This window comes from Mus caroli, unplaced genomic scaffold (genome assembly GCF_978045245.1).
Source record: "Mus caroli unplaced genomic scaffold, Mus_caroli_1 scaffold_4, whole genome shotgun sequence".
In the NCBI taxonomy this organism is placed as follows: domain Eukaryota; kingdom Metazoa; phylum Chordata; class Mammalia; order Rodentia; family Muridae; genus Mus; species Mus caroli.
Genome location: NW_028227259.1, coordinates 10,204,368 through 10,217,593, shown reverse-complemented (window position 1 = coordinate 10,217,593; position 13,226 = coordinate 10,204,368). Strand labels below are relative to the sequence as shown.

The following is a 13,226-nucleotide window of genomic DNA, read 5'->3' as shown; positions in this document are numbered from 1 at the left end:
CAACTTTTTATTGGATATTTTCTTTATTTACATTTCAATTGTTATTCCCTTTCCCAGCTCCCCCTCCAGAAACCCCCTATCTCATCTCCCCCCCTCACTTGCTTCTATGAGGGTTCCTCCACCCACTCATTCACTCCCACCTCCCCGCCCTTGCATTCCCCTACACTGGGGCATAGATCCTTCACTGGACCAAGGGCCTCTTCTCTCATTGATGCCAGACAATGCCATCATCTGCTACATATGCAGATGGAGCCATGGTTCCCTCCATGTGTACTCTTTGGTTGGTGGTTTAGTCCCTGGGAGCTGTGGGGGATCTGGTTGGTTGATATTGTTGTTCTTCCTATGGGATTGCAAACCCCTTCACCTCCATCAGTCCTTTCTCTAACTCCTCCATTGGTAACAATTAACCTCCCATACATACTTTTGTAGAATACATATAAAATGACACTAAAGCCAGAGATAGGAAGAGGAGAGAAGATATGATATGAATAGAAACCACTGTCCTGGGAGCTCCCAGTTAAAAGAAAAACATGAAACAAAAATTATGAAGTGGCCATTAGATTTTACAGAGCACTTAGAGGTGGATGATGTTCCACGGAGAGAGAAGTCTCCAACCCAAAGACTATGAAAGCCAAGTGTAAGATGATTTTACATTGCAGTATGGATAGGGATTTCATAATTACTATCAAATAGAGAAAGCTGGCAATGCTGGTCAGAGAAATAAACAAGGCAAAGTGTTGGGTAATCGTTTTGCTGTATCATTTCCTTTGTTAATATGTATTTTTCTTTTATTAAAAATAGACTCTTTTTCCTCACACACTATATTCTGATTATTGTTTCTCCTCCTTCTGTTTCTCCCAGTTCCTTCTTACCTCCCCTTCCATTCAGATCCACTCCCTTTATTGTTATCATTAGAAAACAAACAAATTTCTAAGGGATAATAATGGACTAGAATAGAATAGAATAGAATAGAATAGAATAGAATAGAATAGAATAGAATAGAATAGAATAGAACAGAAATTTATATATTTAAAACAGACCAAACAATTAAAGAAAATGAAAAAAGAAAGCCCAGGAAAAGGCAGAGGAATTAGAGAACCACCTGTGTACATGCTTATTAGTCACATAAACACAGCAAAATAAAGGCCATAATATAAAAATAGAGGGTCTGGTGCCGCCTTTGCTGTCCTTGTCTGGCTGATCAGTCTCTATGAATTCATAAGTACTTTTGTCATGTTAATTTGGAGGCCCTTGTTTTCCTGGTATCCTCCATGCCCTCTGACTCTTATACTCTTTCTGCCTCTTCTTCCATGACAGTTTGCTGAGTTCTGAGGAGGGATTGGATGAAAACATTTCATTTATGGATGACGGTTCAAGGGTCTTTCTTTCTGTGTCATATCTAACCATGTGTCTCTGTATTTATTCCCATATGCTGCAGGATAAAGCTTTTCTAATGACTGAACAGGGCAATGATCTATGAGTATCCAGAATGTTATTAGGAGTTATGTTATTGGATCCCACCTTTCTAAAGAACAATAGTATTTGGTTTTGCCCTAGGGCCTTAAGCTCTCTAGTCTCAGGTTCTTGGTCACCAAAGCAGTTTTGAGTATGGGTTCCAACTCACAGAGTGGGCTTTAAAATCAGTAATTGGTTAGTTATTCCCACAAGCTTTATGCTACTATCGCCCTAGAAAATTGTACAGGCAAGATTTAAAGATCTTTGTAGATCTACATCATTGTAGGTCAATGGCTTGCTTGGTTTTTACATTTCTCTTTTGGTGGCAGGCAGAGTACTTTCCAGAGTAACCACATTGGAATGTAGAGATGAAAGCCTTATACAAACACTGGACATATTAGTGCATTTCTATCTCAAATTTGGGAAGAGTGTCTGAGTTCAGTCATAGAAGTGGATCTGACCCATGTCCTTAAGTACTATGCCAAGAGTCCATCCATCACATCCAAGCAGCATCTTGCCTTCCTTCTTAATCTGGTTGTTCAAATAACTGGAGAGACAAGGGACATTCCTGAGAAACACAAAGAGCTTTACTCCTAGGCACGAAGTTTCAATGACTAGCGTTTTGAGTTTTGTCCACAGGAAACCCTTGAGGTTTGCTTCCTTATGGTTCATTTATTCACAACCAAATCTTTGGCCTAAACCTACTAACAGTCTGTGAGAGCATCACTTTGTAATTTGCAATAGAAAGAAGTTCAACCATTTTTTCCTTGGCATTCTTAAGTTACACTTTGATGTTGAATTTGAAAGCTTGCTTGAGGTCCTGTTGAGAATGGACTTTACTGATTTAGACTAAAAAGATGGATCTTTACAGAGTTTGCAAGGTAGAGCACACACTCTACACATGCCTCAGATAAACCCCTGACCTTTTACTCGCTAAAGGGAAGAATCTTGTTGGTATTTAAGTTTTTAACATTTTTACGTGAAGAAAATGTGAGTATTAGTGGTTTTATGAAAATCTAGTAAGAGCCAATGAATGCTAAACTACACAAATGGCAGTGAAGTTCACAGAGCTCTGCTTGCCATGCTTCCTGGACAGAAAGGCTAGGTATCACCAGAAGTGGTAGAACACAGGATCTACAAACACTAACAAGGAAACCCAAAATGATCATGGTGGCAAGTAAGATGGCAGTTGCTTATTTTGATAAAAGTCAACATGAGGTTAGCACTATAGAATGTTGAGTGTTAAAATACTGACTTAGGGACTGGTGTGTGTTTGACTCACAGTGCTGCAAGAGGTAAATACTTAAAATAACTGAAAGCTGGTCACCTTGAGACTTAGGCTCTGCTTCTCAGCTCAGATGTCATTCAATGTCTGCTTTTAATTCTCATTTGAAATTTCTAATCACTGAAAATTACTACATAAGTGTACATGTTCTCTGTACATAGACCATTTGTAAATGTATTTACCTAGTGAGGTTATATATCATATAGGTATGGCATATAACATGCCTATATAATATATACATATCTATATAATATATACATATATAATCAGTCTCAACCATGTTAGTTATAAAAGAATTTATATTGCATTATCTCTAAAATACTTACCTTTTTCATATATCCAGAAATCTTATTTTATATAGTTGATTATACTACTTTCAGCTGCCTAATAAAGGCATCAGACATGCAGCTGTTTTTAACTTCTACCCTAGACTTTAGCATGTGAGCTTCTTGCTTGTGTTTGGATAGAACACAGGTGTTGTGTCTAAACATCATGTCAAGATCATGGGATAGAAAACTTCTTTTTTTTTTTTGTGATTTCAATGACCAGAATGAGGGCAGCTAGAAAAGTGAGGCTCTGGACTGAGTACTGTTTTAGATCTGGAGTGAATGTCCCATGACTGAGCATGTTTATGTACAAAACTAAATAAAAATTATTTTGGTGATAATTAATAGGAGAAAGGAAATTACAAGGTTAAACTATCTTAGCTTGCCACAATGCAAACACTTAAAGATAAAATATCTGTAGCTAAAAGATACTCTGGTAAACTGTGAAGGATAATCAAGGATGAAGAAAACATGGAACAAGATAAAACACTTCCAAAATATAAGATCATTTGTAGTACTGTAATTTGTAGCAAGTTATTTAATTAATGAAGGAAATTTCACACTTATTCTTAAAAGCTTCTTTAAGTTCTTCCTTGGACAGAAAATACAACTAGCCACTAAAACGGGTTGCTAAACATTTGGTAATTATTTTCTAAGGGGTATTAATTACCAAGATGGTAAATGCTATATATTTGCAGTAAAAGAAATGAAATAAACTAGAAATATATTTTTGAGGGGGCAAAATGATGCTAGACTACAAAATGTGAGTTTTCTCATATTAAGGGAATGATTCTGGCTTACATTTATGAGCAGAGTAGAGTTGGTATTATATAGCTGGCATTTTCATGGACTGCCAAAAAGCATTTCATCACTTGTCATGTCCCACATATAAAGTAGAAAGATGGAGAGAGGGAAGAGAGGGTTCAGTTAAGGAAAGACCTATAGTCTGAGAATAAGGCAAAAACAACAGCCAAGAACAGTGATAGGCACAATGCTTGCTCAGTAGCTATGCTAAGTTATCAGAGGTGAAACATGCTCTGCTAATAGGAGGGTGACAGGCACAAGGCAAGAAAAGAACATCTCACAATTCCTAAATTACCACTTCATGGCTGCCAGTGAGTTTAAGACACATGGACGAAGCATATTTGATGACCGTGTTTGTTAGTGCAGGTCAACCTGAAATAAACCAGACACTTTGCAAAAGGGAGCCTCAACTAAAGAATCGCCTTCATCAGAGTGTCTCTGGGTGAGTGTATAGGACAGTTGTCATATTACCAAGTGATGCCAAGGACCCAGCCTAGTGTGAGCATTACCATCCCTAGTTAGATGGGCATGAGATGTATGAGAAAAGTTGCTAAGCAAGCCAGAGAAGAACACCAGGAATCTCTGTTGTCCTCTGGTCTTTGTTTCTGTCCCCACCCTCATATCCCTGCCTTGCTTCCCTGTGACATGTGAGCTGAGAGGGCAGGTGTCACTTTTCTCTCGAAATTTTTTTGGTCATAATGTTTATCTCAGAACAGAAACCAAACCATGATATAGTACTCATTAGTGGCTCTTTGTTGGTTTGAAATTTGACTGTTCAATACTGGCTGAAAGAATGGTTTTGAATTTAGAAAAATTATATGGATATTGACTCTCATTGAAATATTTGTGTGCACCCAACAAACCGGGTCTCCTTTATTGTCCATTATCACATTGACTTGCCTAGAACAATAGATTAAAAGGCTGCATCCTCAAATATTATTTGGGAGATGAATTTTGATTGTTGAGTCATTTAAAATGGTTTTCTGTGGAATGTTACTGTGAGTAGACCCACAGACAGAGAGCAAATAAAGCGACACATTTTGAAATCTTCAGAAATTTTACAATGAATATAAAGAAATATGCTAAAAACATTTTTGAAGAAAGTGTTTGTGTTTTATAACTGAACCCCAAAATCATGCTATTTCATTTGACAAAGCTGGTGCACATATTTGTGTAATCTGAGATACTAAAGAATTGGTAGAGAATATGTTTGGAGTCTACTATAGTTTCCTGTAGGAACTAAATGGGGCTGGGGAAAGAGGGGAGAGGGAGGATAGCCCATGTCCGGCCAGAGTTCCTCCTATGCTCTGGGAAGGCAGATGCAGGAGGTCTGCTGGACACTTTCCACTCGGCCCTGGGTGGGCATCTAAGCCACTGACCCCACTCAGCAAGGAGTGGACAAGGGGCAGATCCCGCCCCCCCAGGGACCCTGGAGCGACACCCTGTAGCGCCGGGCTTATGGGAGAGAGGGTTGATGGAGAGAGGTTCCCACACAGGCAAGAGTAAGCACAGATGAACAGAGACAGTCTATGGATTTAGAGCTTTATTATAGAAAGGCAGGGGGGGAGAGAAACGGTGGAAAGAGAGAGAGAGAGAGAGACCGGCCATGGCCAAAAGGAGAGAAAAAGGAAAAGGAGAGAGAGAAGAAAGGCTAGAGAGTAAGAAGGAGAGAGAGGAAGAGAGTGAGAGGAGAGAGGAGAGGAGAGGAAGAGGAGTAAGAGCAAGAGAGCGAGAGAGTGAGCAGGGGCCAAACAGCCCTTTTATGGTATGCTGTTATCTTTACTATTGCTAGGTAACCGGGGAGGAGTCTAGCCTGAAGTTAAGAAGCTTGGGACTTTGCCTACATGACTATTAACCATGCTTCTCATGTGGGGGGTGAGGGGGCGGTAACTTTGACAGGATCCAGGGTTCCAGGAGACATGAGAGAACTCCTTCCATCCCATGTAGATGAATTATCACCACCAGGTCCCAGGGTTCATACCTCAGCATGACTGGAGAGCAGACTGTCTGTGTATAGCACAATGCCCCACAGTTTCCCATTACTTTTAACTGTAATTTTTTTTTTGCATCATGTAATATACAGAGTTCTTTAAAGAACAAAACTAATAGAGTGAATATATAACATATTTACATATATTATGCTTTATTTATTTACATACAAATATATACATACATAATATATATGTAGCCCTAGTTGGGGTTTCTACTGCTGCAACAAAACACCATAACCAAAGAGCAATTGAGAAGGAGGGTTTATTCAGCTTACACTTTCACTTTACTGCTTGTCAACAAAGGAAGTTGGGACAGGAACTCCTCAAAAAAGGCAAAAATTTGGAGACAGGAGCTGATGCAGAGACCATGGAGGGATGTTGTTTGCTGCCATGCTCCATATGGTTTGTTCAGCCTGCTTTCTTATAGAACCCTGGACCACCAGCCCAGGAATGCCACCACCTACAATGGGCTTTGTCCTCCCCCATTGATCAATAATTGGTAAAATATTTTACAGCAACTGGATCTTATTTCTTCAATGAGACTCCTTACTCTCTGATGACTCTAGTTTGTGCAAAGTTGACACAAAATCAGATATATATATATATATATATATATATATATATATATACATATATATATATATACACACACACACATATATATGTGTGTGTGTGTAATGTTTAAATTAACAATTTAAACATATTTAAATTTATATATGTGTGTTTAAATTAAAAATTAAACATATTTAAATCCGTATGTGTGTGTGTGTGCAGCTAATCTAATAATGACTATCTCCCAACAGAAAATTTTACAATCCGGTATTTCCTCAGTCCACAAGACTGGATGTGTCAGCTGACTTTGAGTATATATCTGAATCTCGAAGTAGCCTTAAATATCAGTGAAGCAAGTTAAGAGCTTCTGTCTTCTGTGTCCTTTTTATATGTTGCCATCAGAAGGTGTACCCCATTGATGGTGGGTCTCCCCAAGTCAATTAATTCAATTAAAAAATTCGCCCTCAATGGTCCACCCCAGCCACTGGTGTTTTAGTTAATTGCAGATGTAGTCAAGTTGACAACCAAAAACAGTCATTAGTGTTATTGCTTGTGTTATTGCTTGGAAAGACAAGAATTTACAGTATTCTTGTGTACATTTTGTAGGCATTTGGGTCTTTAAAAACCCATTTATTTACTATTTATGAATGTGTGTGTGCGCCTGCATGAGTTCATGTGTACCACATATGTGAAGGAACATGTGAAGGTAGCTCTGAGCTGTCATGCGGGCACTGAGAACCAAACCTGGGTCTTTTATGAGAGCAGTTCCCTCCTCAGCTGATTCCATGGATCCTTTATGAGAACAGTACCCTCCTTAGCTGACTCTAGAACTTCCAGGATTTTGCTTTCTAACTTTTTCTTTTCCATTCGAAACTAGAAATCATCTTAAGATAAATATTCATAAGTTAATAAAGTTATCATTAACTTAAACTTAATATTCAATAGACCTACATCATTGGCTTTTTAAAGCCATAGCCCCATTTTTTCCATTAAATTAAAATAACAAACATACTTAAGTTATTTGCTGGCAAAGAAGAAAAAGTATTCCAACTTTACTAATACAGCTGCACATATATTACATAACAGAGAAATCACTTTGATTTATTTCATGGAGGGGAGAAAATCATCAATATTTATGTACCCATTTTTCTTGTAACTTTTTATTTCACTTTATTTCCATAGTAACCTTAAATAACCTAAACAAATTCAAGTTCTGAAGATTTTATGCTGAATAAACAAGAGTGTAACAAAAAGTAAATATTATATCATTCCCTTAACGTGATTTCTGGAGCAATCAGATTAACTGAAGCAGAATTAGAATGGTGATTAGCAGGGTTTGAGGTAAAAAGCAATGAAAATGAAGAAAGAAATTGCCTTTTAGCCCAGAATGAGATACGTTATGGATAATTCAGTGCTAGTTCAGTAGTAACCAATATCCTCCCATAATAAAACTACTAATATCCTACCATAATAAAAACTACGATCTAAATGAAAAAATAAAGATACATGCAAATTATATAGGTATTATATACCTAGAAGACACCTACTTGTTATCATAGTAATAAATGCTTTAGACATCAAAGTAGTGACTTGAAAGAATTCCTCTTTTATACAATTTATGTGTTTATAATAAGTCAAATTGTATCCGTATTATATTTTCCAAATATTTTATGAGGAAACTTTATTATTTTAGGAGGAATTGTTGATAAAGACCTTCGTCACTACCTCAACCTAAGATTTCAGAAGGGTTCTGTTGACCACGAACTACAGCAAATCATCCGTGACAACCTCTACCTCCGCACGGTGCCATGTGAGTACCAAAACCAACATTCTTTTCTTTCCATGATGAGCAGATAAATGTTCAGCTATATACTTAGTATTCAATTGAAAAATTTTGTCACATAAATATTTTATGGACAATTGGAGTTGGAATTGAGTTTGAGATATGAACTACAAAAGCAAATGCTTATAACTATGGTTTTGTGGTGCATGATAAGATCATACAAAAATTTATTATTTTAGTTATACTACTCATATTAGTATGATAATATTGATTCCAGTCCAGACCTTCATTAATTATTGAATCATGACTGAGGCAGATCTCCATACCAGGAGACAGGTGACTACAAATTCCTTGGTTTAAAACCCTTATGAATAGTAGACTTTTCAACAAGAACTCCCCAAGCTTAAAATCGAAAAGAAAAAAAGAAAAGATAGCATGAAACACAAATGTAACATATTCCATTACTCTCTTGGGAGTGGCCGTGCTATGTTCTGGCTTAGACTTTTATATGCAGCCTCTAGAGATACTTTTAAAAAAGAGTGGGTAAACTGACTTAATTTACAAAACAATTTCTGAGTCCCTGTTCCTGTTTTTTTGATTAGGACAAATGAATTCTGACACAAATCCTAGACCCTTTATTTATATCAAAATCCTCTTTCTTCAAGCAAGATATTTTAACTACCAAAAGCTATCCATGCTCTCTAGAAATTCTGAGTTGTTGGTGTGTATTGATCTTTGTTTAGTTTTGTCCTACAAATGGATAAACTCAAAACTATGAGCTATGGTGTCTTTAAAACTAGACAGAAACTTTAATTAGAATAAAATTAAACAAATAAGACAAAGACGATGCTATCCGGTTAAATCACCAGCATTTTTGAAAGTGATATAAATGAAAGCTTATATTAAAACACACAATGAAGTGAAGGCAAACCAGAAACCCTTGGGTTTTAATCAACATGCATTTGGGAATTGGTGGGATCTTGTCATTGTCAGTCAGATTTGAATAATCATTAAAATAATGTCATAATATAGTTATCATCCAATATACACTTGCTAATTGACATCATGTTGGTCAAAATGATTCCTATTCTGTGTGTGTTTGTAAGTGACTGGACACTGCACTCTTGCTTTGAAACTTCATGCTGAGAAAAGTACACTCTTAAACTTGAGTTTGACATTCGAGTGATGGGCAGAAGATGGATTAAAGTGACTGGACTGCTTATAAGGTAAAGGGTGGACGCACTCTCAAGGCCTTGATGCTGTCAGTGCATCGAGGTGAATTTATCTTTTGTGACAAGAAAGAAGAAAGACCTGAAATACTAAAAAAGGGGCCAGACGCTCTGTTGTGTTAAAAGCTGAAGGAAATAGATAAGAGGCTGACATCAGGAATACATGTAGTCCTTGCTAAGAGAATGTAATAAATAAGAAAATTCCAATTAAATATGATGATAATGGGAGGACTTTTGCATTAGCTAATTAACTTTTTAAAGCATCTTTTTTTAGAGAACCAAAAAGAGCCTTTGAAGGAGAAATAAACATAAGGGTAAAATAGCAGGGTTTATGAGTAAACCTAGAGAGCTTCAAGATGTGATTCTAGTCCAAGGTCACGAATTCAATTAGAGATCCTTGAGTAACGCCTGAAAAGGAGATAATTAGAAACTCAAGGGATCTGAATAGTATCAGGCAACAATTGCTCTTTGATTTTGCAGCCACCACTCCTAATAGCCAATTCCAATAATATCATGTCTTAACAGTGCTTTTAGTTTGACATAATAGTAAAAGGGCATCTGATATGAAGATGATTCTGGTTTGTACTATTAAAATTTGCGTTCACACTGAGGATCTAGTCCTGGACAGTCTGTCAACTTCATTCATCAAGTCTTTTAACAAAGTACTCAGAAGTTTGTGGAGAGTATGCAGTAAAATGTACCAGTAGTGTGGAAAATCCTACCATTGCTTAGAAACTTTCATGTGTATGCAGTCCATCTGTTGGCATTCGTTATTGAATCTCATTTTGTATACATTCTCCTGGATTAATGTAGTCTCATTAATTGAATGAACCTACTACAGTAAAAGGAAAAGATGCTGCTAAGAATCAAATCATTGCTCCTATACATCCATAAATCAATGTGAATATTGTCACTTCTTGCTTAATAGAGCAGTGGTACCAGAAAGAGACTGTTGATAAGTGCATGCAAGCAAGAGAATCATAAGTTTGATCATGTGACGTGAGTAGTATTTTTCTTGACTAAAGTAGTGCTAACTCAGTAACTCTGCTTCCTGCATGGATTACCCCAACAAGTGCAACTAGAAGAAAAGGAGATCCAATTCTTAAAGCTCACCTTCCTCGGTGCTCAGCATGTGTGTAAAGGCGCTGTGTTACATGTCCACGCAACCCCATCTCACTCAGGTGCACACTTTTCCTCAAATCCAGTTGTATACAATTGAGTTTTCTATGTACATCTTAAGGAAATCTGCCTCAGGCTATGGCCATGTTCTGAGCTAATGAAGGGAAGGAGGAGGATAAATCTTTGTCTCCACTGAGGTTTGCCTATAACTAATATAAGAACTTCTTAATTGATTTGCAGAATCAAGGGTTGCTTATATCTCGCCTGTTGATTTAGTTTTGTTAAGGCATGATTGTTTTGCATACAGTATGTGGGGGTGGGGGGACACAAACAGCTGCAAGCATCATTTCGGACGCCATCAATTTACTATTTGTTCATTCTGATCACAAAGAAAAGGTCTCCATCAACTGATTCCACATTTTGTGTAAAGCCTAAAATGGTCTCAGATTTTTATACATTAAAGACCTTCTTTAAGTGTTCCTTGTTGCTAAGTATAAAGCTAATAGAAAAGAAAATATGAGTGTTTAAGGGACCCTGACTACTAGAAAGTAAAAGTTAACGGTCTTTAAATGGAGACTATAAACAAATCTTTCCAGTATTAAGATTCTCCATGATTGAACTGAAGTAGAAATGAGTGAAGGATGGTGAGATAACCCTGCTGTACCTTAGACTATGATAAAGAGTGACAAGGGAAAATGTGTGCAGATGGAGGGTGTAAGTGTTTATAACATCCATTGCATCAAACTCTAATTATCCTGGTGGTATGTAAAATGTGACTTGAGAAGTTCAAAACTAGCATCATTCATTTAGAAGGTAGACAGAGGCATTCTATCAAGGCATCTTAAAAGTACAAAGTTAAGACAGCAATTATTATCCCTGGGACAGCATAGACTCAAAGGTACATGTGGAAGCTGGTGAATAAGTACTCAAAATGATCAATTCATCTCTTTATGTATGGAGAAAATAGAGTTTATTTGGTCCTAATATTCTACTCAGCATAATATTGTATATATTTAACTTTGAGACTAATCAACCAACTGGTTAATTTCACTACGGTCCTTACCCTCTTTCTGTTTATTAAAGACAGGTGATATGTGATAGAAGCATGAGCACAAATATGTCTCATATACTTCTCTCTCTATGAGACCAACTAGTGTAGAAAATGGTTCACTGATCAATTTTTAAAGCTCCAAAATGAACTGGGAGATACTTGAATTCTCTCTCCTCCCTCCTCCCTCCTCCCTCCTCCCTCCTCTCTCCTCTCTCCTCTCTCTCTGCCCCCTCTCTCATTCTCTCTCTCTCTTTTAAGATAACACTGTCATATGTTGAGGTGGTGTTAATGGGAAATAAGTTGAATTTATTTGAAGCATGAAATACTAATATATAGTAAAAGACAAATCAATAAAGCCAAAGTAAAAACTATTAGATAAAACCAAATATGATTAAATATATAGGCTTAAGATACAAAAGAGATCACTTCTGTGGAAACTCTGACCAAGGCATGAATCACAATAATGTTTCTACACATTTAAATGGTGTAAGTTTGTAAAGCTTGGCCAAACTAAGAATTGTCAAGGATATAATTCTAAGAGTTTAGTGCACATTTTGATGTCTTGATGCTTATGACAAATTGCCTTCTACAGAACAAATACTGGCCACATAAAAGTCATGAAAAATGATCTGTTAAGAGTAATCACCAACACACCAAAATTCCAGTTATACAATGAAGCAGCACCCCCCCCCTTTGCTGACTGTGATCTCATATATGATGACACCAGAAAAGGGCTGTTAGGGTGTGGCTGGTTAGAAATGAAGCATGGGAACTATGAGACAGGGTCCAAGATCTCTGCTCTGCAGAATGAAGCAGAATTCCTTGTGACACAAGCCATATTTTTACACTTTTAAGTTTTAAATTTCTATCAGCGTCTCCTTCAAAGACACCTGGACAAAATGGTGATTAATACTACTAATAAAAAAAAAACACTACTGGTTACAGCTTTTGCTATTTTACTAACAAGTATCATAGTCAAGAGTTATTTGTACATTGCAATTTGGCATTGAACAAATATGTGCTCCTGACCTAGGTGATATTTTCTGTAGGTACAGAATTTTATTTAATGCTAGTCTTCATAATAAAGATATATTTTTATGCATAAAGTCAGGTGGGGAGAGATAGCAACCTAAAAATTAGATTACCAAACAGACAAGACCATTGTTTCTCAAGGAAAGGAATTTCATTTAGTTGAATATGACAAAATTCTCACATCTTTCAGTAACTGGGCCTGATAATCATGGTAAGTTGAGTGATACCTAGACATATAACCATGGGGGTAGAATCATCCAATCCCATTGAATTTTAATCCAACTGTAATTCAACTAATATTTATTATAAAACTTTTTAAACGTTATTCTTATTTTTTCAAATAAGACTCATACATTTAGAAAATCTGATTTGAAGTTGCTTTTAGAGTGTGAATCATATTATTTCACAATTATTTCAGATAAATTTGTCAGCTTTTTGTTCTTTGAAAAAAATGAATGTGATTTTAAAAAATAAACTAATTATATTTGGCACTAAGTGTTAAAAATGAGCATTATTATTGAATAAATGTGGCTATTAGCATCTGAAGCCAAAGGGAAAGAAATCTAGAAACAAACACAAGAAGATTTCTTGAGAAATTT

The 13,226-nt window shown here is 36.5% G+C and overlaps 1 protein-coding gene across 7 annotated transcripts in view; it reads left to right on the top strand.

The window, feature by feature from the left end:
* The window catches only part of Magi2 (membrane associated guanylate kinase, WW and PDZ domain containing 2), a 1,489,420-nt gene that overhangs the window by 446,408 nt on the left and 1,029,786 nt on the right, over positions 1-13,226 (top strand). For all 7 annotated transcript variants that reach the window (XM_085836468.1, XM_085836467.1, XM_021161941.3 and 4 more), the window contains exon 2: positions 8,107-8,223. In XM_085836468.1, coding sequence (XP_085692594.1) covers positions 8,107-8,223 — 117 coding nt within the window. The remainder of the gene's footprint in view (positions 1-8,106; positions 8,224-13,226) is intronic.